Source organism: Oryctolagus cuniculus, chromosome 5 (genome assembly GCF_964237555.1).
Source record: "Oryctolagus cuniculus chromosome 5, mOryCun1.1, whole genome shotgun sequence".
In the NCBI taxonomy this organism is placed as follows: domain Eukaryota; kingdom Metazoa; phylum Chordata; class Mammalia; order Lagomorpha; family Leporidae; genus Oryctolagus; species Oryctolagus cuniculus.
In genome coordinates, this window is record NC_091436.1 from 32,588,795 (window position 1) to 32,615,728 (window position 26,934).

Genomic DNA, 26,934 nt, shown 5'->3' on the forward strand with positions numbered 1-26,934 from the left:
CCAGTTCCTTTTTCATCTTCCCAGAAAGCTACAGGGTGAACTTGGTATTGTCACATAAGTCCATTTTTATCCTGTGGTCATGACTCCTGCCGGCGCCGCGGCTCACTAGGCTGATCCTCCGCCTAGCGGCGCCGGCACACCGGGTTCTGGTCCCGGTCGGGGCGCCGGAGTCTGTCCCGATTGCCCCTCTTCCGGGCCGGCTCTCTGCTGTGGCCAGGGAGTGCAGTGGAGGATGCCCCAGGTGCTTGGGCCCTGCACCCCATGGGAGACCAGGAAAAGCTCCTGGCTCCTGCCATCGGATCGGCGCGGTGCGCCGGCCGCAGCGCGCCGGCCGCGGCGGCCATTGGAGGGTGAACCAACGGCAAAGGAAGACCTTTCTCTCTGTCTCTCTCTCTCACTGTCCACTCTGCCTGTCAAAAAAAAAAAAAAAAAAAAAAAAAAAAAGAATATCCTGTGGTCATGACTCCTGAAGAGCAGAGCCATTATTTCAGCTGTTTGAAGGCATAGTGCCCTTTATTCTACTAGGAGACTCCAGTACCACTCCAGGCAGTATTGTGTAAATTGAGTGGTCAGTTTGGTCCTTTTTCAAGACCATAAACTACTGTGATGACTGTCTTGTAGATTTTATTTTGCTTCAGTATTGTGCCACTTGTATTTTCTTTGTTTCAGAGTCCTTATTTATAATACTCTGATAATATCTTTTTTACAGGAGAGATAGGCATTTGTATTGGGCTTGGAGTGACATCTAGCATACTGCTGCAGTCTGATATCATTGCTCTTTCTGGCATCTGCAGCTGTTGCTTTTTTGGATTGTGGCATATATGTGGGGCAGTCCATAGAAATTTTCTGTTGTGTCATAATATACAGTACCTGTCATTTAGGTGATGACACAGTTTTAGTTAGGATCTTGAACTGTCTTCTAAATTTCATTTGAAAAGAATGGTAACGATGAATAGTGATGTCTGAGAAATACATAAAATTCTACTTGTATCTGCAAATAATGTGAAACTTCAAACATAAGATGGTGTTAACCATTTTTGCTCTTTGACTAGGGAGAAATGGGTCGCTCCAATTCTAGATCACATTCTTCAAGATCGAAGTCTAGATCACAGTCTAGTTCTCGATCAAGATCAAGATCACACTCTAGGAAGAAGCGATACAGGTGAATTAATGTGCTCTTAATTCTTTTAATAATCATACCAGCAAATATTTATTGAGTGCCTGTTACCTACTGACAGAGTGCTGAACCCATTAATATTCTCAGAGTCTGTGAAATGAATCTGTTATTCTCACCGTAAAGTTGGAGAAATTGAAAATAGTTCCAATTTGCAGATAAATGCGGATAATAAATGACAGAACTTAGATTTGAATCCATTGAGTCTCATTCCAGATCATTGTGCTAGTAAATGACATATTCCTATTCATAATATTAAGAGATGAATTGGGTAATATAAAAATTATTTGGCAGTAAATGATCTCTGTTCTTATAGCATCTCATTTCTGGCCCTTGAGTCTTTGTATCTGACAAAAGATGTTTTTTATTTGAAAATGACTGGTTTTTCTTCAGTTAGTAGTACATGCATAGCATAGAAAATAGAAGCCACACATTGAAAATAAAAGTGGATACAATCTGGGTCGGCGCTGTGGCTCACTTGGTTAATCCTCTGCCTGCGGCACCGGCATTTCATGTGGGCGTTGGGTTCTAGTCCCGGTTGCTCCTCTTCCAGTCCAGCTCTCTGCTGTGGCCCGGGAAGGCACTAGAGGATGGCCCAACTGCTTGGGCCCCTGCACCTGCATGTGAGACCAGGGGGAAGCACCTGGCTTCTGGCTTCAGATCGGCATAGCTCTGGTTGTAGCAGCCATTTAGGGGGGTGAAGCAGCGGAAGGAAGACTATTCTCTCTCTCTCTCTCTCTCTGTCTGTCTGTCTCACTATCTGTCAAAAAAAAAAAAAAGGTAGAAAGTGGATACAATCCATTAAAAATAAATCATATTATGATTTTTGTGTCTTTCTAGGCCTAGTTTGGTTATTTTCTAATGGTATTTCACTGTATATAATATTGGTTAATCTTTTCCCTATTCAATAATAAATAGTACCATTAAATGTTTTCATGTTATCTATTTAAGTGCCTGCCTATAAACTGTAATTTTCTATTATGTCCTAATATTGTACATGCTGATTTTCTTCTTATTTTCTATGCCTTATTTCTAAGATCTTTAATTTTCTCTCTCATTAGTTACCTTAGAAGTAAGGCTTTTTTTTTTTTGATTAAAAACAGTGAACTTTTGTACAAATAAGTTTTTTACTATTTACATGCTATATTTAACCAGAAATACTTAGAACAGTAGAAAGGAATATTTTGTTTTTCTTGCATTGATATTTATTTCATTTTTAGTTCTAGGTCTCGTTCCAGAACATATTCAAGATCTCGTAGTAGAGATCGTATTTATTCTAGAGATTATCGTCGGGATTACAGAAATAATAGAGGAATGAGACGACCTTATGGGTACAGAGGAAGGGGTAGAGGGTATTACCAAGGAGGAGGAGGTAGATATCATCGAGGTGGTTATAGACCTGTCTGGAATAGAAGGCACTCTAGGAGTCCTAGACGAGGTCGATCACGTTCCAGGAGTCCAAAAAGAAGATCTGTTTCTTCTCAAAGATCCCGAAGCAGATCTCGCCGGTCATATAGATCCTCTAGGTCTCCAAGATCATCGTCTTCTCGTTCTTCATCCCCATATAGCAAATCTCCTGTGTCTAAAAGACGAGGATCTCAGGAAAAACAAACCAAAAAAGCTGAAGGGGAGCCCCAAGAAGAGAGTCCTTTGAAAAGTAAATCACAAGAGGAACCGAAAGATACTTTTGAACATGACCCATCTGAATCTATTGATGAGTTCAATAAATCATCAGCCACATCCGGTGATATTTGGCCAGGCCTTTCAGCTTATGATAATAGTCCTAGATCACCCCATAGTCCTTCACCTATTGCTACACCACCTAGTCAGAGTTCATCTTGCTCTGATGCCCCTATGCTCAGTACAGTCCACTCTGCAAAAAATACCCCCTCTCAGCATTCACATTCCATTCAGCATAGTCCTGAAAGGTCTGGATCTGGTTCTGTTGGAAATGGGTCTAGTAGATATAGCCCTTCTCAGAATAGCCCAATTCACCACATCCCTTCACGAAGAAGCCCTGCAAAGACAATCACGCCACAGAATGCTCCAAGAGACGACTCTAGGGGACGTTCCTCCTTTTATCCTGATGGCGGAGATCAGGAAACTGCAAAGTCTGGAAAGTTCTTAAAAAGGTAAGAACTAGAGAATTCAGGTTATATTAATACTTTGTTCTTTGAATTCTATTTGGGACTAGAAGACTTAAAATTACATTGTAATATGTATGTAACTAGCTGTTTCTACTCATTACTTCCTCCTCTATAAGAATTCCATATTGTTTTTACTCTTTGGTGGACTTTGGAAGTTAAATGTTGAAAACTAATTTATAGTCCTCCTTTTTTAATCCAGAATTAAAATTATAAATGAGGGGAAATTAAGTTGTATAAAGTATGATAAATGTTAGAAATTGTAAAACTGTTGAGAAAACAATGTGATATGAGAGCACCAAAAGCTTATTTTGTTCTTTTCATCCTGAGAGTGTAGTCTAGATAAATAATGTCATATAATTTGTGTGGTATTATAAACAGTGCTTTCAGTATTTAATAAATTCTGCCTGACTGTAGAAGAGATGGTATTTCTCACTGACTGTAATAGTGTTGATAGATACATTAACAGGGAAAAATTAAATGAAATAGTCTGTAATTTTAAGTGTAAGCAGAATTCTAATAAGGGAATTATCTGTTAATGGTTTGCAGTCTTAAATTTTAGGCAATGTTGTATTGATATAGAATTGTGGACTGTGACTAAATAGGATAGATTTGAGAATGGCTTTACCTTTTTATACTAAAGCCTTATAATGTAAATTTACTTAAAAAGTCATTGTGTAAGTTCTAAATTGTTGCTTTAATGATTTTTCAAAGTGGAACCTGGGCGAGGGGAACTTTGTTGAAAGGATTATTTTCTCTTATTGCTGGTCCTGTGGTATTGGGCAGCAAGTTGAAGTATGCAAAACAACATGCAGTGAATGCAATCCAGAGTTAACTGTCCTCCTCTTTGCTTCTTTACAGGTTCACAGATGAAGAGTCTAGAGTATTCCTGCTTGATAGGGGTAATACCAGGGATAAAGAAGCTCCAAAAGAGAAAGGATCAGAGAAAGGAAGGGCAGAGGGAGAATGGGAAGATCAGGAAGCACTAGATTATTTCAGTGATAAAGAGTCTGGAAAACAGAAGTTTAATGATTCGGAAGGGGATGACACAGAGGAGACAGAGGATTATAGACAGTTTAGAAAGTCAGTCCTTGCAGATCAGGGTAAAAATTTTGGTACTGGATCTCACCGGAATACTGAGGAGGAAGGACCCAAGTACAAGTCCAAAGTTTCATTGAAAGGCAATAGAGAAAGTGATGGATTTAGAGAAGAAAAAAATTACAAGCTTAAAGAGACTGGATATGTAGTGGAAAGGCCTAGCGCTACAAAAGATAAACACAAGGAAGAAGACAAAAGCTCTGAAAGAATAACAGTAAAGAAAGAAACTCAGTCACCTGAGCAGGTAAAGTCTGAAAAGCTCAAAGACCTCTTTGATTATAGTCCCCCTCTGCATAAGAATCTTGACACAAGAGAAAAGTCTACCTTCAGAGAGGAGAGCCCACTTAGGATCAAAATGATAGCCAGTGATTCTCACCGTCCTGAAGTCAAACTCAAAATGGCGCCTGTTCCTCTTGATGATTCTAACAGGTAATTCTACATTGATGCCCAGTAAGTAGTCTATGGATATCTAGTTAATATCCATTTAATTATTTTTTTAACATACCATTTTCATATTCAAACCAATGCTGTATTTTGTTTGTGTGTGTGTGTGTTATCGATACATTCCAGACCTGCTTCCTTGACTAAAGACAGGCTACTTGCTAGTACACTTGTCCATTCTGTCAAGAAGGAACAAGAATTCCGATCCATCTTTGACCACATTAAGTTGCCACAGGCCAGCAAAAGCACTTCGGAGTCATTTATACAGCACATTGTGTCCTTGGTTCATCATGTTAAAGGTATGCTTGTATGTTTTAAGTGTTGTGAGGTCAGTGCCTCTCCCATGCATATAAAAAGTACTTACTTTTAAAAAGGTACCCCATGGCTGGCGGGTGTACCTCAATACCATTAAAAATTTGGAAAAACATAGTTTTTATAGACGAGATATCAGTTGTCTTAGAATTAAGATTGATGGGGTGTTTATAAAAAGTGATCCAAATGCTAGGATTAAAACATTCTAAAAAATTTACATCATGATAAAACATGATACCGATTTGTTGAGTAGTCTTTAAAAATTGTCAAACAAGATTTGAAGTACAGAGTGCTTACAGATTATCTTTCATGGCATGCCTATGACTTGTGATAATGTACCTTTTGCATAGATTTACAACAAATGAGTTAGTATTATTACCAAGCATTATTTGCTAAAATTTTCCTTTCAGTGTTTTTTTTAAAAAAGTCAGAAACCAGTAGAAAAAAGTGTAAACTGTCTTTCTTCCTGAGTTACTCGTTTATAAGACTTAATGATAAACTAGAAGAAAACTTGTCAGATTTTTTAAACGGGAAAGATTTTAAAAAATTGAGTGCTTTAGATAAGCTGATTATAAGTACAGTGATATAGTGACTAAATAGGATAATAAGTGACATTTCTTTAGGGCCTAAAGATAATGTGTTAATTTCAACTAAAGTAATAATCTTCTATTTTAACCAATATGTAATTTTTGTTTCAAAGTTACTGATAACTTTCAGAGGTTTTAGGGTATGACTCTATGGGCAGTTAGGTTTTCTGTTTGTGTTTAAAAAGAAGCTTACTGATAAAACAGGTTCTTGCCCAGGAACCTCCCAGGCTGTCAGTTATTAAACTTTTTTTTTTTTAAGTTTGTGTTAGTGGACATGAGAATACCTCATTATAATAGCTGAAACTTTTCACTAGCGATTCCTCATGCATTTTAAAACAATATTGAATGAGTTTCTTTTTGACTGTATTTAAGCATGGTAACGAGTTTTGCTGCTTGGCTTTATCTAGGTTTGTGAACCAGTTTATGACCATATTACGGTGGTATGAAAAATATGAAACATTATCTTTTTTCTTTTTTTCACCATTTTTGACCTGTCTCCACATTTTACTGTTTATTGCTGAATTTTGAGATCAGATCTTAATAAATTTTTAAATTTTTTCTTTTTAAATTTTTTAAAACTATATTTATGCTTCATAAATGGTATTGTGCAACCAGTCTGAACAGCTCTTACTTTATACAGAGCTGAAAATGCCCAGTGATGTTTTCTTTTTCATTGTAACTAGGTCCTGGAATATGTTTTGAAATGGCAAAATCCATGTTTCAAAGTAAAATAGCTGTTGAAAGATACAGGCAAAGTTGAATCTTCTGTCTTCCTGGCAAAAATGGCATAAAAACTGAGTTGCTAGCTCAAATTCCTGGGTTTCATGGAATTATGATTGAGGCACTACCCTGGTAGTGGCCGTTTCAAGTTTTAATGATTGGTTATGAGACATGTGCTGGATTTTGGGCGGTAAGTTGACACAGATGTATGTTGACCTGTTAAGCAGATAGCTTGCTTCATATTGTAACATTTCATAGTTCATGACTTTATACATCTTCCTATTTGACATTTACAGCATATCCTGAACTGGTTTAAAAGCTCATCAGTATTGATTTTACTAATTTTAAAATTGTTTAAGGAAAGACAGCAATACCAAATGTGCTGTCAGGTTTGCCAAGACGCCAGATTTTTGGATTAATTAGTGTCTGTTCATTGATTTTTAAAATATTTTTGTGATTGACAGTATTCAGTTTTTTCTTAAAGCCATTTCTGTTGGTATATCAACATAGATGTTGATGAAGTAATTTTATTTAATCAGCTTTATAGTTATTTTCATATTTTTTGTTTTCTGCGAATGATAGAAGCTTCATGGGTTCATATTGGCAAGGTATAAGGATATCCACATTGTTCCACATAATTGTTCCATTTGAGGAAGTAGTGCATTAGGGAATGGAATTAGAGGTGCTTGATTTAATCTACTGTTTTTGGATTATGTGTAGTATTGGATTTTGTGTAGTATTGACTGGGTCCTCTGGAGGAACTTTGTAATCACTTGCCTGTTGAGGTACAAGAAGTTGAAAAGGAAAGGGTAGGAGGTTTTTGTAACACTTGATTCTCTTCTGGTAGGTTTCTTGAATATTTTTTTTTTTTTTTTACCTGCCACATGCCTTCTTGTCACAAACAAAAATCTCTCTTAAAAGTAAAGGTAACTAATTGGCCAGTGTTTCTCCTAAATCAACAGAGCAATACTTCAAATCACCTGCAGTGACCCTAAACGAGCGGTTTACTTCGTATCAGAAAGCCACTGAAGAACATAGTACCCGCCAAAAGAGCCCTGAGATACACAGGTATGTGTAGTACTGAACTGGCCTGTAATGTTGCTTTCATAGAAAGGGACTGTTTAATCATGATTATGTTGGATTGGAAGTATGTTATTGTGATAAAAATACTTGGGTTTTAATTCCTCATTTAGACTTTGAGTAACTATATAAGGATACCTCAGAAAATTCATGGAAAAATGCAATTAAAAGATGAGTATTTGTTGAAAAAAATCTGAAATATATGCAGTTTTTTTCATAATATGCAGTTCCATAAACTTTTTGAAGACCTCCACATACATGAATTTGAGAATCTTTGTACCAAAACGAGCTTTTTGAATCATCCTTATATTCCCGAGTCTTGAAAATTTTACATTCTGTCTCATTTTTCACTTTACTTGGTTTAAACTGCTTGATAGAATTTAAAAATACTGACTCTTAGCAGTCCATTATGAAGTTAAATTGTTTTATCAGTTCATTTGCTTTTTGGGGGAGAGGAATGGATACCTAAAATGACCCTTGAATTTACTTAAGTAAGTTTGTTTGAAATAAAAATATTGATGAGAAATAGAACTGGTAAGAGTTTGAAAGCTGAAATTAGACAATTAGGTTGAAATCCTGATTTTGTCACTTGATTATATTGTGATGATCCTACTTTGCTGAGGGATTAAGACAGTTAGTGATATTAGTTATAAAGGACCAAATTCAGTGTTACCATGCATAATTGATGTGGTTTTGGTGGTGACTGCTCTAAGAAGTATAAAATATTGCAACTAAACATAGCTTAAAGTGTCGAGGAAAGGCACCAACTAAAACTGAGTATGCATAGGATTTGTAAAAATTTTAAGATTACTGAGTCAGTAATACTGTTCATACTGTATTCATTGAGAATATTGATGTATTATAATTGTGTGGTTTACATTTAAAATGGTAGTAGACCAACAAAATTCTACTTTTGATGTTTAAAATGTTTTAAAAGATGAGAATTCTTTAATATAAAAATCATCTGGTAAGCATTTTAATTCATAGATGTAGCTTTTATTTTTTAATTAGGAGTTAGATTCTTGATTAGGAGAAAAATAACTGTATAGTACTACATATGAAAATGGACAATATTGTGTATTTTTTGAGCCATAAAGTTATTGTGACTACAAATATGCTTTATTTTACCTTAAGGAGAATTGACATCTCTCCAAGTGCCCTGAGGAAGCATACCCGTTTAGCAGGGGAAGAGAGAATTTTTAAAGAAGAAAATCAAAAGGTGTGTTTTTGAATGTGCTTTTTTTGTGTGTGTTAGGTTGCGCTTAATGATAGTATATGAAATATTTCTTAAGGCAAAGTGTTTACAGATACCGTCTATTTTTAACTTGTAAATATACATTGTAGGATACATAGTGTTCCTTCCTAGAAGGAATTAAGCTGACACTATATTAAATATTGTAAGTTAAATCATGAGTAGTTTTTGAAAATACTAGTGAGCAAAAATACTAATCCTAAGTAAAGAATCAGTGGTTAGACAAAAGAAAATTACAGAATCTGCATAGAAATTAGGATTTTGAAAATGTTTTGAAGTGAGATAGATGAGTGACAAGAAATATTCCTTGATTTGTATGTGCCTAAATTGGTATCTCTAGGTTCTTTACAGATAATATGAAATAATTCTCATGCTACTGGGCGTCTTTGATGTGGATTAAGAAATAAGCATTCTAAGAACTGATTTACAAGTAAAACATTTGGAATAAATACTAGGCTCTTCACATTCCTGTGTTTTTGGGGGGGAATGGGATTTAAACTTGAGAAAGGAGCCTGTGAAAGGTGTTGAGGGATGTTTCTTGAGAATGGAATTCTTTGGCTAAGGGAGTCTGATACACTCTGATAATTCAAAACTGACATTTGCTAGATAGACTAGCTTATTTGACAGGTCATAAAGTCTCTAGTAGAAATGTGGGAAAAGGTGGGAAGGGAGCAACTGTTTGGAAAAGATTAGGGAACTTGGAAATACTGCTTTGTTCCCATTCTTGCTGTGACTAAGTACTGTATGATGTGTGGAAAATGATTAGCTTCTTGAACCTTAGTTTTCCAGTTAGGAAAATGAAAATACATATATTTTACGGAGTTGTTGAATCATTGAGCTATTTGGTGAAAATATTGGTACACTTATTATTGGAAGCTGTTAGTGACAGTGATATTATACAAATTGTTTACTATGGTATGTTATTAACTTTCCCTGAACGTGGGAACTAGAGCTTACAAAAAAAAAGTAGCTTCTTTGCATAGGCATATTGACCTTGGAAAAAGATTCTGAGATGAATGATTGAATGCATTTTGGCTTTTAACGTTGGTTTCGTTGTTGGTGAATTTTGTTTTCCCAACAATCTATATTCATGCTCTGATAGTGAGTATCTTGCTTTTTCATTGTTTAGCCCAGAATTTGATCTGGAGGAGAGAGTAGTGCTAACTAATGGATGGACAAGAAATATGATATAGGTTTTTATCCTTCATCATCTTATCTGAATGAATAATACATGTTAGTATGTAATTAATGTATGTATAGGAAGTGAATTAGCAGTTTACAAGATAGCTTCATTTAAATTGTCTTGTTACTTGTGGAGTTGATAATGCTTAGGTGAAAGGAAGTGTTTTGTTTTGATGAGATTTTTTTTCTTACCTTGGGAGTAATTAGGTGAGTAGTTAATATCATTTGGAGGTATATTCTTTCAGTTTTATGCATGTTTATGAATATTATAGCTTAGATTTCCCTGAGTTAATATTTCTTATTGTTGAATACTAGCAAGGATGTCCACGTTGCTTAGCATCTTACTGATGTATAATTTCTCTTCATTCCTAGATGCCTCTTTCCATCTTCCTTAATTATATAGTATTTGAAAAAACAATGGAACAAGAAGGAGGTGAATTGTGACCCAGTTAAACTAATGTCCGTTGCAATACCTGAATTGAGAAAGGGCAGTATATGGCCCAAGATACTGAGTACAGGATTGCGAATAATATCTTTCTGGCTTTGTTTCAACCCTTGTTCAACCTCAATTGGTTTCATTAATCATATTCTACTTGCATGTTATAGAAGTTACAGAATTCTTGTTTTTGAAATTTTTTTTGGGTTGGTCAACTTCTTTGGGAAGAGATTGATGATTATGAGGCTTAATTAATGAGAACTATTATTTTCAGGATCCCTTAACTTTATAGGGAGAAGGCTGTATCACAACTACAGATTATAACTTCTATTATTCGACTCTTTTAAAACTTCCGGAAGGTTGAGGGATAATGATGTGCTGATTAGAAAAATATTTGTATTATTTTGCTATACAGTAGCTTATGGATTGTTTTGACTAGAAACCTGTAAAATCTTGAAGCTAATTACTTTTTAGTGACTTGAGTCTCACTGCACTTGTACATATATGTTTAGTAAAAATAGTCAAGTACATTTTTAAACAAAGTAATGGTAGTATATTACACAGGATCAGATATTTTCTGATACTGAAATGCCAATTTAGAAACTGGTATAAAATTTGATTTCTTATATGTGTGTGTGTGTATCATATTTGTGCGTGTATTTCTCCCCTGAAGTCTGTATTTTATATCTGTCTTTTATAGGGGGACAAAAAATTAAGATGTGATTCTGCTGATCTTCGGCATGACATTGATCGGCGTAGAAAAGAAAGAAGTAAAGAACGGGGGGATTCCAAGGGCTCCAGGGAATCCAGTGGATCAAGAAAGCAGGAGAAAACTCCAAAAGATTACAAGGAATACAAATCTTACAAAGATGACAGGTAATTGTTAAGAAATGAATGAGTTAGGTTTTAGCTTCTAATTAGCCTTTAATAATTGTCAGCTTAATTGCTTTCAATTTTGACTTGTGTAATCAAATGTTTAAATTTAAACAATTAAAATTATTTGTTTTACAGCAAAAATGTATTTGTCTTTTACACGGCTTATGGTGGATGAGGACAAAAACTTTGGAATAGCAAGCTAACACTGAAAAAAAAAATGACAAATTAATGTGTCCTATTATCCAGGCTACATCAGGAGGTTGGACTTCAATGCAGTGCATTTCTAGAAACAGTTTGTGTAAGAACTTTGGTTCGTTATGCTTGATTCCGCACTTTTTCAACTCATAACACCCAGAGTACAAGAGTTTTGAACTGATATCTAGTGGTTTAACATGGGAGAGATGGGTGGGGAGGAAGGACTAGCAATAGAAATATATTAGTCTTTGAAAATAATGTTTCCATGGATACTGTTAGCAGTGGTAAGATTTACTGCAGGTATGATCTTCTCGGGTGTTGCGTTAGTCATGTAAATTTGATCATCATAGAGTCAAATCATAGGATTGCAAACTATTATAGACAATTGTATCTCCTGCTGTTCATTAGGTAAATGGTGGATTTTACTTGTGTGTTTTTTTAATTTATGAATGGTATTTGTAATGTCATGCTTTTTATTTTCTATAATGGTGTTATGGCCCAGAGCATACCAGCTGTTCTCACTTGGGGTATAAAAACTGTAGTCATTGTGAAACTTAGTCTTAAGAACATTTATCTTCCTTTCATTTTAATAACAAGATAATAAAAATATTGAAGAACTGAACCTTACTCCTGAAATTTACAGGCTACTAGTTTGTAACTGGCAGGCCATAGCAAGTTTTAGTGATGTAAAACAAATATTGAAGGAGAATGGAAACAGACTCTGTCAAAGTTTAATACCCTTTATTTTGCTTATATAATAATTTTAATAGGGGATAGTTTTTTTACTTGAAAAATATCCCTTTTATTATAAGATTCAATGAGGTCTTTATCTTGTTAACAATAGCACATATTTTGTTTTCTTTATTTTGCAGCAAACATAAAAGTAGAGAGCAAGATCATTCTCGATCTTCATCCTCTTCAGCATCACCTTCTTCTCCCAGTTCTCGAGAAGAAAAGGAGAGTAAGAAGGAAAGAGAAGAAGAATTTAAAACTCACCACGAACTGAAAGAATACTCAGGCTTTGCAGGGGTTAGCAGACCACGAGGAACCTTTGTACGTAATAGTTATCTTTGATCATTTGAAAGGACTTTACCTGAGAGTAATGTACATAAGGAAAGCCAAGTACATAACTTTGAGATGGTCAGTGTGAGTCACTATTCCTACAGTATGAATTAATCTTGAAAAAAATATAGTATTTGATCTTCATTGACGAGTTACCATTTTGATATCTGTAGAAGCATTTATGTACACTAGGTAATAACCCAGTTTTGAGATCAATAACTAGTCCTTAAAGGTCCAAGTATCAGAAAAAGTTACTAACTGAGGTCCACTTCTTTATAATCACTTAGATTTTTGGAAAAAAAAAAAAGTTAAAACATTTAAAAACTCTGTGTTCATCTCTTAGTTATTTTCATGCTTTGCTTATTTAAGTCCTTATGTGTGTCAACTATAGAAATCCTAACTTTTCTTTTTATTCTACACAGAATAGATAATATTCTCATTTTCCCATAAAGTCATTATAACTGTTTAATGACTTCATAGTAGTACATTTTCTTGCCATTTTACTTCTGGATTCAGATTGCTACATGGAGCAAGTATCTAGTTGGATATTGGTAGGGTTCATTTAATGATATCATTTGGGAAAGAGAACAGCTTTTTCTTAGACATGATGATAGTTTGGTTGAATGTTTGGCTCCTATGGTAACTCAAAGGAATTAGCAAATTAGTTCCTTTTGCTAGTAAAAGTGAGGGAGGGGAACTGTGATTGTGTAAAAATATATGTAGTGTAAGCCATGAAATGCAGTGGTCTAACTAACACTTCAAGTTTGATTGTTCAGTTCTTAATGTACTAAAGTTTCAGTTGGCAGAAATTTTTGCCTGTGGTATAAAATGGTCATCCTTCCATCCTCAGTGGCTATGAAATTGAGTTTAGGCAGGAAATTAGGGCATTTGTTTTTTGTTACTGCAGTAAAATTAGAGTTTGCATGTAACTAAATGCCTTTTGATTGCATTACTAAACAACTTTGTTAATGTTAATCAGTTTCGAATTAGAGGCAGAGGAAGAGCCAGAGGAGTTTTTGCTGGGACAAATACTGGTCCAAACAACTCAAATACTACTTTTCAAAAGAGACCGAAGGAAGAGGAATGGGATCCAGAATATACCCCAAAGAGCAAGAAGTACTTCTTGGTGGGTGTTAGAAATCTCTGTTTATTTGGTTTGCATTAATTTTCAAAGCATACTTAGGTGAATACATTTGAATACTCACTATGAGATTTCACCATAATGCAGGAGACCATTTTAAAAGATTCATTTTGAAGTTTTGAAAATGTCGGTCCCTTTAATCCTGGTTGTACTTTTTTGATAACCACATACAGTCTGATCAGGGTAAACTAAAAATATACCTGATTTGATAGCCACATTCAGAGAGGAGACTATTGTATTGTAGTTGAGCTTACAGAAAATTCTCAATAAGGTATTTTTCCAGCATGACAGCAATTGTTCAATGAAAGACAAGAACAATTCTTTTATATTTTTGGTTAATTGAGAATCTCAGGGAGGCCATCAGCTTTCTTTGAAGTAAAAGAAAGATGAAAAATTACATTATTGAGAGTTTGCTAGGTACTGATTGGATGCTTCCTTATGACAGAACTGTTTCCATCTGAAGTAGTTTTCCAAAGATCAGGCTAAATAAAAGTGGTGGATCCTGAAGGATTCTTGAGAGAAAGAAAGTCATTATTTTGCAGTTTTCGGTGGGGAAAAGGAGATCTGTCTTGCATAATAATGGAAGACTTAAGAAAATATCAACACTATGACCAGAGTTATCTGTTTTGGTCACACATTTTTAGGGAAGTTATGTCTCAGACTAGTTTTTATAATTAGTTGCTTTTTGGAAGCAAGGAGGAAAGTAGTATGGGACTTAAAACATTATGTCTTCATTTGACTTACAAATATATTTGAATAAACATGAATATTTATGACATACCTGCTTAGAGGGCAGAACTGTATTTTGAAGTGAATCTGTTTTTGAGGAAATGAGTTGTATGCATTTAAAAAAATAATTTTCATTTTCCTCTTTGGTATATTAATAATCAAGATTTCAGAAAACTTACATAAGTTTTTACAGAGTACATTCTGTTTGCTTCATATGCTTCTCAGATAAGAGATTTAGGCTTCTGTGTCACTTGAATTGACAATTTGGAAAATAAAAAGCATTTGATTCAGTAACAAAAAAGTTTAAAAGATCCATCTACTGTTGAAGAGTTTTATTACCAGACAGCTGTTCATGCTTGGTACTAGGGATGGAAAGACAAATATTCCAATTCTTAGAGACTTGGAATAGAGAAACATTCTAAATGTGTAAGAGATCTTCAAAAAATTATGGGAGATTTGTGTTACAAAAAAGTATACTACAAGAGTTTCAAATTCTTTTGCCCCAGAATCATCTTTAAAGTCTTTCACCTTGAGGTGTATTTTTTTTTTAATTACCCTCATAAAAGGAGAGTGATTAGGAGAGACTTTGTGGAGGAAGTTGGCTTGATTCTTGAGCTTAACAACAGGCAGGTGTGCTGCAGCTAACAGAAGGGGTTGAGTTTTAAGCACAGTTAGGAGAAACCATGGTTGTTAGAAGATTTAGGGGATCATGAGTGCCTGAACTCTGGAGCTAGATGTGTGAAGTTAAGAATGTAGCATCTATGGGGACTGACTTCTAGATCAGATAGTTGGGTATAGGTGATGAGAAGAGGAAGTACTACAATGATAGTAAATTTAAAGGGAAGAAGTCCTTTTGAGAAGGTTAAGTTGGGTCTGGACAGATTGAATTTGAAGTGCCTGAGAGAAATCAAGTGGAGATGTCTGAAAGATAACAGTTCCTAATAAAGAGCCCAAAAAAATCTTTGGACGGTCATCTTCCTAGTTACCATAGAAGCCATGAAAAGATAACTTTGTCAAATAGAAGATGAAATGAACGTGATTTCAAGAGTGGGGTTAGGAATACTAGTAAAATTTCTGGACAGGTAGACCAAATGTGGAAGTCTGACAATTCACAAATATGTAATTTAGATCAGGCATTCGCATTTTCAGAATCTGGTATCATGGTCATTACCATAAACTGGCACATACTCATTTTTGGTTGATTGGTAATTAGTTTTATGAATAAGATTGCTATTTTACTATTTATAAGTAGTAATATATGTGGCTTTTCTGACTGTATTTAAAAGTCTTGGTCCCTGTAGAATACACACATTTATGTGTCATAGACTAATAGAATATCAAGTAGAATTGATAGAAAGGGTCTGAATATGTTCATGAAAATTGCACACTATCTTTCAATTCCATTTTTCATGGACTTTTTGAAGCCCTAACTATGTTGGTTCTTAAGAGCCATTGAAATGGTAACTTTTTTTTTTACATGGATGTCTTAGGAATAGATACCGTGATCTTTCAGACATGTGGTGCTAACAGCAGAAATACAAGCAAAAATAATAGGCAGAAGAAATTAGATTTAAAACAGACATCCTCTTAGGTTGTTTCAGAATAATTGACTAGCATAGAAATTTTGCCCATATTGATGAAACACTACTTAACATTAGTTAAGACAACATTTATTGAACATTTTATACTATGGTAGGTGCTATTCAGAGCACCTATTAAGTTTATACTTAATGCTTATACAATCCTTGTGAATTGTGGATATTCTGTTTCTGCAGATGAAAATAGCTATTGTGTAGAAGTTGAGTGGCTTGATTGTTATGTAGCTGGTTAGGAATGGGGTCAGTATCTGAACACAGGAATTGGGTTCCAGAGCCAGTTCTGCAAGTCCTGTGCATTCATCTTCCAGTACTGAGTTAGAGTCACATTTGTTGCATTCTTTTCTGAAATTTTTCATCTCAAAACTTGGATTAGTAATCGTAGGTAGAAGCTGACATTCTGTGAAGCAGTGAGTGTGAAGAGTTGGAACACTTGAGAAAATACTGGAATGGGCACGTTCTCAGTTTTGAGTTGATACTGTTTTCTGAGGAAGAGAGACTCCTAGGAGACGAAAGGGATTCAGGATGGAGTTATGGAGAAGAGATGAGGAATGATTCAGAAAATCTTGATTCCAGTATAGATTGCTTTGTAAACATGATTTTGGCTGTATAGAATACTATAACTTATGGCCCTTTATCATCTGTGAAATAGCTCTAAAATTGAGGTAGAAAATTAGATGTAAAAATGTGGATATTAACAGTATGTGTAGCATCAAAAATTTCACTTAAGTGGCTGCCAGGATACCTCTGAAAGACATAGTTTAATCTCTTGCATGCTGTTTTCTTGTTATAAAATTTTTAATTTATTTATTTGAAAGGCAGAGTTGGGGAGGTAGGAGATCTTCAGTCAGCTGGTTCACTCCTCAAATGGCTGCAACAGCTAGGACTGGGCCAAGCTGAATCCAGGAGCTTATTCTAGGTCTCCTACATGGGTGGCAGAGTTCTTAAGATTTGGGCCATTTTCCTCTGCTTTTCCAGGGGCATGAGCAGGGAGCTGGATCACAAGTATAGCACCCAGGACTCAAACTAGTGCCTGTTTGGGGTGCCTGCATCAGCTTTATGGCCACAATGCTGGCCCCGGCCATTTTCTGTACTAAGTTTCAGATAACTGTATGAGGGATCTTGCCTCAAAAAGTTTATGGAGGGGCTGGTGTTAGGGTGTAGCAGGTTTAGCTGCCACCTGCAGCACTGCCATCCTGTAAGGGCACTAGTTTGAGTCCTGGCTGCTCCACTTACTATTTTTTAAGATTCTATTTATTTGTTTGAAAGGCAGAGTTACAGAGAGACAGAGGTAGAGGGAGAGGTCTACCGTCCACTGATTCACTCTACAAATGGCCACAACGTCCGGAGCTGCACTGATCCAAAGCCAGGAGCCTGGAGCTTCTTCCAGGTCTCCTGTGTGGGTGCAGAGGGCCCAAGGACTTGGGCCATCTTCTGCTTTTCCAGTCCATAACAGCTGGATCAGAAATGGAGCACTCGAACTGGTGCCCATATGGGATGCCAGCACTGCAGGCAGCGGCACAGCACTGACCCCCCCAGCTGCTCCATTTTTTTATTGATTGAATACTAATTTCATATATTCAACTTTAGAAATGTTGTGATTCTTTCCTGCCATGTCCACCCTCCCACCGCCATGTCCATCCACCTCCTCCCTCTCCCATCCCATTCTTCATTTTTTTTTTTTTTTAAAGATTTATTTATTTGAAAGAGTTACACAGAGAGGGAGAGGGGAGAGGGGTTTTCCATCTGCTGGCTCACTCCCCAATTGGCCGCAATGGCCAGAGCTGTGCCGATCTGAAGGCAGGAGCCAGGAGCTTCTTCTATGTTTTCCACTTAGGTGTAGGGGCCCAAGCACTTGGGCCATCTTCCACTGCCTTCTCAGGCCATAGCAGAGAGCTGAATTGCAAGTGGAGCAGCCAGGTCTCAAACTGGCACTCAAATGGGATGCCAGCGCTCCAGGCCAGGGCGTTAACCCGCTGTTCCACAGTACCGGCCCCCATCCCATTCTTCATTAAGATTTGTTTTTAATTAACCTTATATACAGAAGACCAACTCGACTAAGTAAAGATTTCAACAGTTTGCACCCACCGCCACACAAAAAGTATAAAGGACTGGTTGAGAACAAGTTTTACAATTAATTCTCTTAGTACAGCTCGTTAAGGACAGAGATCCTGCATGGGCAGTAAGTACACAGTGACTGTTGTTAATTTAATAATTAACACTCTTATGTATGACGGCAGTGATCATCTGAGGCTCTTGACATGAGCTGCCAAGGCTATGGAAGCCTTTTGATTCCACAATCTCTCAATGTTTTGACAGGGCCATAAACAAAGTGGAAATTCTGTTTCTTTCAGAGAAAGGTAGATTCTTCTTTGATGGCCCCTTTTTCCCCCTGGAGTCTCTCTCATGGAGATCCTTTGTGTAGGACTTTTTTTTCCCCCCACAATGTCTTGTCTTTCTCTGCCTGAAATGCTCCCTGCTAATTACCTGAGAAGCATCGGAAGGTGGCCCAAGTGCTTGGGTCCTGTACCCATATGGGAGACCGAGAATGAAGTTCCAGGCTCCTGGCTTTGGCCTGGCACAGCCCTAGCCATTGCAGCCATTTGGGATAGTTAACCAGCCACAAAGTTGATGGAAACTGTATATTACAAAAAAACCAAATGTGGATCTCAGAAAAATTTTTCGCTTCAAAATAAGCTTATCTTTAATTCCATTTTCCACAAACTTTTTTGAATATGTAAAAGTAACAGCTGGTTTTAACTCTAGCACATAGCTTTGCCCCTGCCTTTTAAAGTTTCGTCTCTTAGCTGCCTGATGTGGTAATTATTTACTGTCACCAGAATGTCTAGAAATGTATCCTGTGGATGATGCTCATAAGGGCTCTTAATCTCTCTGTGTCTCAATTTCTAAGATGGCGATAGTGGCAGTACTTTACAGGGTTATTGTGAGGATTGGATGACTAAATACAAGTAAAGTGCACAAAATAATGCCCTATACTTAGTAAGCACTATTGGAAACATTGCTGTTATTGCCACCATTTATTTTATTAGGATTTATTTATTTATTTGAAAGGCAGAGTTACAGAGGCAAAGGGAGAGAGATCTTCCATCTGCTGGTTCACTCCCTAGATGGCCCAACTGGCTGGAGCTGTGCCAATCTGAAGCTAGGAGCTTCCTCCAGTCTCCCATGTCGGTGCAGGGGCCCAAGGACTTGGGCCATCTTCTGCTTTCCCAAGGCATAGCAGAGAGCTGAATTGGAAGTGGAGCACCAGGACTCGAACTGGTTGCCCATATGGGATGCCGGCACTATAGGCAGTGGCTTTCACTACGCCACAACTTGGCCCCGAGTTGAGTGTTTGAATGCCTTTAAGGAACATGAAATACAGTTGAGCAGGCAGGAATGATTTTGAATTCCAGACTGCTTTAAAATAGTTTATTTTGGGTTTGCAATTGAACTCTTATGTATTTAAATTTATGCTTTTGATAGTTTTAAAATTCCTTCCTATGGAGTCCTGCACACTTCCAACCTAGGAATTTTTTTTTTTACTTACTTGAAAGACAGTTAAAGAGAGATCCGATCTTCCACCCACTGGTTTACTCTCCAAATGAGCACAACAGCTAGGCTCAGCTAGGCCAAAACCAAGAGTCTGGAATTCCATTTGGGTCTCCTATGTGGGTGACAAGAGCCCAAGCAGCTGGGCAGTCTTCCACTGTTTTCCCAGACAGGAATAGCAGGGAGTTGGATCAGAAGTAGAGCAGCTGAGACTCGAACCAGTGCTCATGTGGGAAGCCGTCCTTGCAGGCACTGGCTTAACCTGTTATACCACAGTGCCAGCCCAACCCCTAGTAATTCTTGGTTTGGTAGAGACAGATTGTTAGCAATTGGTAAGTGCTCTTTCATATATAGTCTGTTAACCACTATATAATTTGTCCTTTTTAAGTCACTAGGAAGGTAATTATATATATATATATATATATATATATATATATATATATATATATATTTTTTTTTTTTTTTTTTTTTTTTTTTTTGACAGGCAGAGTGGACAGTGAGAGAGAGAGACAGAGAGGGAAAGGTCTTCCTTTTGCCGTTGGTTCACCCTCCAATGGCCGCCGCTGCAGCCGGCGCACCGCGCTGATCCGATGGCAGGAGCCAGGATCCAGGTGCTTTTTCCTGGTCTCCCATGGGGTGCAGGGCCCAAGCACCTGGGCCATCCTCCACTGCACTCCCTGGCCATAGCAGAGAGCTGGCCTGGAAGAGGGGCAACCGGGACAGAATCCGGCGCCCCAACCGGGACTAGAACCCGGTGTGCCGGCGCCGCAAGGTGGAGGATTAGCCTATTGAGCCACGGTGCCGGCTGGTAATCTATATTAAATATGCAAAAAAGTATCCTATGTTTGGGAAAACAGTACTTGTCACATTTTTAAAAAAAAGTGTCAGTGTTTTTGGATAGTTGGTGAATACTAATACTGCATAGGTTATACTGTGTTCTGTTTGTGTTATATTTGTTTTCTTGTAAAAGCAGCATTATCTTATTTCCCATTTTGTGGGTTACAAATATTTGAGTTAATTTTAGGTGGACAGCAGGTAATTAATATGCAGGATGCTTTTGACCTTTTGTTTTTTTGGAGTGTGCTACTCCTTATCTACAAAATCAAGTACTTTTCAATATTGTACTTTATTTAATAGAACAGTTAGATTTTAAAAAGTAAGGTTAGACTATGATAACTATTGTAATTCAGGTTGGTGAAGAGCTGAGGTATTACATAGGGACTGTGCCACTGTGATTTGTCATTGAAGTTCCCTAGCCTAGAAGATTGATGTATATTATATGTTGATCTAGATTTAAATCTCAATAGAATGCTAAAATCTGCATGTAAAATACAGTTCTTGCCACCTATTTTATTTAGGGAATGTTACAATATTATAATGATATTTTATGGCTTTTTAACATATCTATGACTAAGGTAATTTTGTTGGGAAAAAATGGTTATTTGAGCTTACTCAATACAGCATAATAACAAGTGGACTCAGATTGAAATTAGTTGAAAGTAAAAAGTTAAATTCTGAAAATGGATAATTTAGCAGTTGAGACCGTCAGTGCATGGTTTACTAAGTAGTAAGTTGTAAGTATTCTGACAATGGAATATTTTTTGTTGTCAAGTTCAGTTTTATTGATTTTCTTTTGTTATGTTTTATAACATTACCAGTCTTATACCCAGTCTTGAAGATTAATGCCATGACTTAGATTTGGAGAAACAATGATTTTCTTTACAAGACACTTCATTGATGATTGTTTTTAACCTTTCTGTAGCATGATGACAGAGATGATGGTGTGGATTATTGGGCCAAAAGAGGAAGAGGTCGTGGTACTTTTCAACGTGGCAGAGGGCGCTTTAACTTCAAAAAATCAGGTAGCAGTCCAAAATGGACTCATGACAAATACCAAGGGGATGGGATTGTTGAAGATGAAGAAGAGACCCTAGAAAATAATGAAGAAAAGAAGGACAGACGCAAGGAAGAAAAGGTAGAAAATTTCAACTTGTTATGATTCTAACAGCTTTCTTTGTATGGGTTTGGTGGGTGAATTCATTTTTGGAAACTGATTATGGTTCATTTACTTCCACATGTTTATTAATCTTTAATTTTTCTTTTCTTTTTTTTTTTTTAGGAATAGTAAATCTGAAGTAAGATTGCAACAGAGAGCAGACCTTGCACCCGCCATTTTTTTTTTACCTGAGTTTTGTTTTCAAATAAGAATGTAAGCATTTTACTTAAATTTTACTGTTTGCAAGTAGTCTGTAGAAATTTTGTTTTAAGTCTTCAAATATCTTGAAAAATAGTAGACTGTATGTTGAAAATTGTACTGAAATAAAGTAGAAAATTGTTACGTACCATATTTGTAACTATCAACTTTTAAAACAAACTTTTACTGTTTTTGTTACATGCATTGTAACTGCTTTGTCTATAAGATATGGTCAAGTACAACTCTGTGAAAGTTCTGATTCTCTTCCCTCCCTGTTTGTTAATGTTTTATTCTGAAGTAAACGTTAGCGCTACATACAAATCCCTGAAGAAATTGTTTATAGAGACCACACTAATTATTTTAACTATATCCATCTGTTTAACATCTTCCTTTATTTGAACACACTACATTGTAGGGTGACTGATTTTGAAGTATACCACAGAAAAAAGTTGTTACTTTGATAAACTATTTTAACACTTCAGCAAATGTTTAAGTGGGGAAAAAAGCTTTGCCAATAGCTAAAAAGTACAGGTTAGTAAAAATTAGATTGAAAAGTTTGAAAAATGTTATTTTTACTGAAAGCAAGCAGTGGCCTATAAAAACATTTTTAGGAGCCTTTTCTATTTGGGTTCAAAAGTCAGTGTTCTCTTTATTTGTTCTTGATAGTTTGAGTCATGGTCTTGGATGTCAGCTATTTGAGAAAGGAAACTGATTTGTAATAATACTGCAAATAAAATTTCCAGCACAACTGAACATCATAGTATTAATGAACAGAGCAAAACCTATAATCCTGGTGTTGGTATGGAGTATTATCCTTCAGAATAATTTGACAAATTAGCATATGATTTCATATCTTCTATATTTATTTGACCTTTTGGACAGCTGACACGTTGGTTTTTGTAGCGCATCCATGAGAAAAAATAGACAACCGATAGTTCTTTAGTAATATTTGAAGTAATTTTTTTTAAAGTATTACCAAAAAAAGTTTTGGTAGGAAGCTTGTTGCAGGCTTAACTTAGTTTTTATTTTTTTTCCCTGTTTCAGTTGCAGTTTGTAAATTGGCTTTTTTCTGTGTCTTCCCAAAGGTTCTATTTGTCAGGTAGATAATCTTTCAAATGTGAATTATCTTATGTTTATTTTGATGGCTGTTAAAGGAATGAAAATTTGAGCTATAAAATTCACTGTTGTCTTTTTTTATGAAAATACATAAACTAACCTACATTTCATTTGATAATTCAGCAGCTGAATTAGTTGTATATGTTTGCATTTAAAAAAGATAATGCTTATTCTGTTGATGTGAACTTTTAAAGATCTTTAAGCATATGACTCTTTCATCTATGAATATGTCTCTAGCATCTTGATTACAGCCAGGAACATTTGCTAAGAGTTATTGGAAACTAATCTAAAACCAAATTCAGTATATGTGATATTTATGGATTAAGAGTCCTATTGCATGATTTCCCCCATTAATTTTATGTTTCTAAAATTGTTGATTAAAGCCAAGAAAATACCTGCCAAAGAAAGTATGTGTTGCATTAATCAGGACATAACTAATATTCTCCTATTCAGAATTAATACTTATTTGTTAAAGCAAGATGTATTTAATACCCCAAAAAAGAATTTTCATTACCATTTTATTTATACAAATAAACATAGCTTTTTACAGATATTATTTGATTAGACACTGCATCTGTATGCATGATCATAATGTGCAGTTCTTCGTTTTCCATTTAAGACAATAGGAACGTTTTCCATTTAAGACAATAGGAAAAGAGAGATTTGCTTATAAATTACTTAATAGGGAGTTGGGAATGAAGTTACTTTGATCTTATATTTTAAGTGTAAGTGCATTGCTTTAACCTTTGGTTACTATTAATTCTCTTAAAATGGAAGAAAGAATATCATACCAAAATGTAGTGAGGCAGGGTGGTTGTTGAGAACTCTGTTATAGAATGCATTATGAATGTTAAGTTTCTCAGAACCAAACAAATAAAAAGTAGTCTGTATGTATTTTTTAAAACCACAGTTTAACTCCACACATTATGACATGCTACAAAAGCTGAATGGTTCTCCTGACAAACACATTTGTTTACAAGTGCCAGGATATAACTCTGATACCTGCATTGATAGATTTCCTTTTGCCCAGAGAAGGGAAGTAAAAATGAGCCAAAGGATATTTTCCGTAAAGGATTAAGAAAGCTGTTTAAGATGGCCATGACTCAATTCTTACGTGTGTATTCTCAACATCCTAGGAATTTTAATACAAAAAGCAAAGTATGTTTTTCCAATTGCAGTCTATTTCAAGGAATTGCTATTGTTCCCTCTGTCACAGTTAAAATCAGTGTTGGCAATTAAATTATAATTTGAGGAAGAAAGTATCACCCATTAAGAATGAATGTAGATGGCTAAACGATTCTTACTCAGTGTAATGTATAATTTAACAGGGACCCTTGTAAATTGTCATATGCCAATAAAATGTCATAAGTGGTATAGCTGTTGTTTGTTTACCTGATTGTGACATATTCCTATGTCTCTTCTCAACTGATTTCCATGGCCCATTTATAGAATTTAGAATATCAGCTCATCTGTAAGGAAACCAGTATGGTGTGGCTTCATAAATACTTGATAAAATTCCTCAACCTCTCTTTAGTGATTTCTGTTGCTTCCCTGGGGAAAATGGGAACTTTTACAGGTTGATAAGTTGCTAAGCCATTATTAAGAAAATGCAGGTATTCTAGATTTTTAGTGTAGTCTCCTCTTCTTGTTTTAATATGGCACTTTGTCAGTCATAATCCTAGGCTGGAAATTACTTCTTTTTCTAAAAATAAAGTGACTAGTTAATAACTAAATGTTGTAAATTTTTACCTTAGTCTTTATTCACTTGGAGTGAGATCTATATTTCTATACCACACTCTTTTAAATCACTTGAAACACACATTATACCATTTTCAACTTTTAAAGAAAACATTTTCATGGAAATTTATGTGCTAAGTCAAATTGACACGTTTTGACTCATATGAATTGGCAAATTATCCCTTAAAACTTTGCTGGAGAACTAAGATTGTGTGTGTGTGTGTGTGTGTGTGTGTGTGTGTGTATATAAAAGGATGTGTAAGATCATTGGTAGCTTAGCTATGCTGGGTAATGTTAATGTTATATACAAGTTTCCCATATAAAAGTATACTACTTTTGTTAATTAGTGACATTTATGCAACTTTTATTTTTCTCTGAGTTTCAACTGAAATGCCCTGGGATATAAAGATAACTTAGGTTTTCATATGGAACAGTATCCTTTGATATTCAGAGAGAGAAGTACAAAGGCCTAGTTCTGTTTATGAGGTTGCTAAGGGAAGACAGATGGAGAAAAACTTAAGTATCATGGGATTCTCTTTTAGTATTACATATTATATTAATATATAATTTTAACAAAATTAGAGTAATACCTGTCTTATATGTTTAAGGTTCTCAAATAGAACCTTTATTGTTAAGTTTGCATTTCAGAAGTCTAATTGTTCATTTTATTGAAGGAGATTCTGAAAGAACAGGTTTTCACTAATTTTTTCTGAACCCAGAAATACATGGAAGTTCGTTGGTACATTCCATCATCTGACTGGAAAGCCTTAGAGATTATGCTGATCTCCTCATGTTTCAGAAACACAGTAATGATTAGTGTGTATCACTTACCATGAATCCAGGACTGCACATTTAATTAGGGGTGCTAATTCTGAATATATTATTAACAGATTATGCCTTTGAAAAAAGTCATTGAGACAGTACTTTACTACACTACTATTAAGAAAGTTGCATAATGTGTCATAAAAAATACATAACGTGTCAATTACAATAGGAAAAATATTTTTCTATGGACATTTTAGGTCTTTTACAGCAGTAAACTTATTTGTAGCACATTTAAAATGCAGATAATATTGATTGCTTTTCTTTAAAAAATATTTGAGAAGCAGAACTCCCATATGCTGCTTTATTCCCAAGATGCTCATAATGGCTAGGGTTGGGCTGGGTCAAAGCCAAGAATCCATTCCAAGTCTCCCTTGTGTGTGGCAGAAATACCAGAATACCAGTGCCTCTCAGGGTATGCATTAGCAGGAAGATGGTTTCAGGAGCAGGAGATAGAACACAAGTACTCATGATGTGGGACACTGGTATTCTCATCAGCAACATAACTATTAGACCAAATGTCTTGCCTGCATAACTATTCTTGATCCCAAAACTCAAAAGACATGTTTCTTCTAGGTTTTCATTAAGATGTGAATTATGTTAGCAGTATTTCTAGAATCCAGTGTCTCAAATGACTGTTTCTTGTAAAGTTTTTTCTACAGACTGAGGGCATAATGCAGGCTATCACAGTTGTCAGAGGCCTCAAAAACAGTCTGACCTGAAAACAGTATTGCTCCTGCTATTAGGAATATCTAGCTAAGGAATTGGGTTGGGATACATATTTCTAAATACTATATAAGTATTTCTTGTAACTTTTAAGTTCTATCTTTCATTAGTGTAACATTTTAAGTCTGTGAACTAAGCACTGGAGCAGTGAAAAGAAAAGGCCTTATATGTTCTTTTCTCATTTTTATTTTTGATAATATATTTAGACCTTTTACCCTAATCTCTTTTGAATGAATTAGGCTACAAATAATTGGGGATAAATCACAAAACAGGATTATTTAGTACTCAAGATATATAACTTCATTTTAAAGTTTAACAAACCCTGAATGTCTTGCCATTGCCTGAACTTTAGTTGTGATGAACCATAGGAATTCCTTATAGCTGTATTTAGCCTTTTTCTTTTTCCTGTTCCTCATTCACTATCTTGAAATCTTACACCCTAACAGAAACATTCCAGATTTCTATTTGTACTGGTGCTTTTGAATGCAGCACATTGTTTTAGGCTAGGAACGCATTCCACTTGTGTCATGCTTTGCCAGAAAAATGCGAAGAGGAGAAAATAAAATACAGATTGCCATGAATAGAAAGACTGATAATTGCACAAGTTACTGCTGTGAGTTGTTTGGGTATACTATGTTTGATTTAACAGTATATACATATATTTAAGAATATTTGAAAGGGCAAGTGACAGATCTTCTCTCTGCTGATTTACTCCTCAGATGGCTGTAACAGCTGGGGCTGGGCCAGCTGAAGCCATGAGCCT

The 26,934-nt window shown here is 35.7% G+C and overlaps 1 protein-coding gene across 13 annotated transcripts in view; it reads left to right on the plus strand.

Moving 5' to 3' along the window:
* The window catches only part of BCLAF1 (BCL2 associated transcription factor 1), a 32,627-nt gene extending 8,367 nt beyond the window's left edge, over positions 1–24,260 (plus strand). For 2 of the 13 annotated variants that reach the window (XR_011388499.1, XR_011388498.1), the window contains 12 exons: positions 1,053–1,162; positions 2,395–3,306; positions 4,180–4,845; positions 4,987–5,156; positions 7,439–7,544; positions 8,691–8,775; positions 11,127–11,302; positions 11,438–11,600; positions 12,370–12,550; positions 13,539–13,685; positions 21,339–21,551; positions 21,696–24,260. Coding sequence is in view for 8 of the 13 variants with exons in the window: in XM_008263557.4 (XP_008261779.1) it covers positions 1,059–1,162; positions 2,395–3,306; positions 4,180–4,845; positions 4,987–5,156; positions 7,439–7,544; positions 8,691–8,775; positions 11,127–11,302; positions 12,370–12,550; positions 13,539–13,685; positions 21,339–21,551; positions 21,696–21,701 (2,766 nt within the window). In the remaining 5 variants the exon portion in view is untranslated. The remainder of the gene's footprint in view (positions 1–1,052; positions 1,163–2,394; positions 3,307–4,179; positions 4,846–4,986; positions 5,157–7,438; positions 7,545–8,690; positions 8,776–11,126; positions 11,303–11,437; positions 11,601–12,369; positions 12,551–13,538; positions 13,686–21,338; positions 21,552–21,695) is intronic. The other 11 variants (XR_011388502.1, XR_011388501.1, XM_008263557.4 and 8 more) reach the window with 6 other exon arrangements.
* Positions 24,261–26,934: the final 2,674 nt, after the last annotated feature.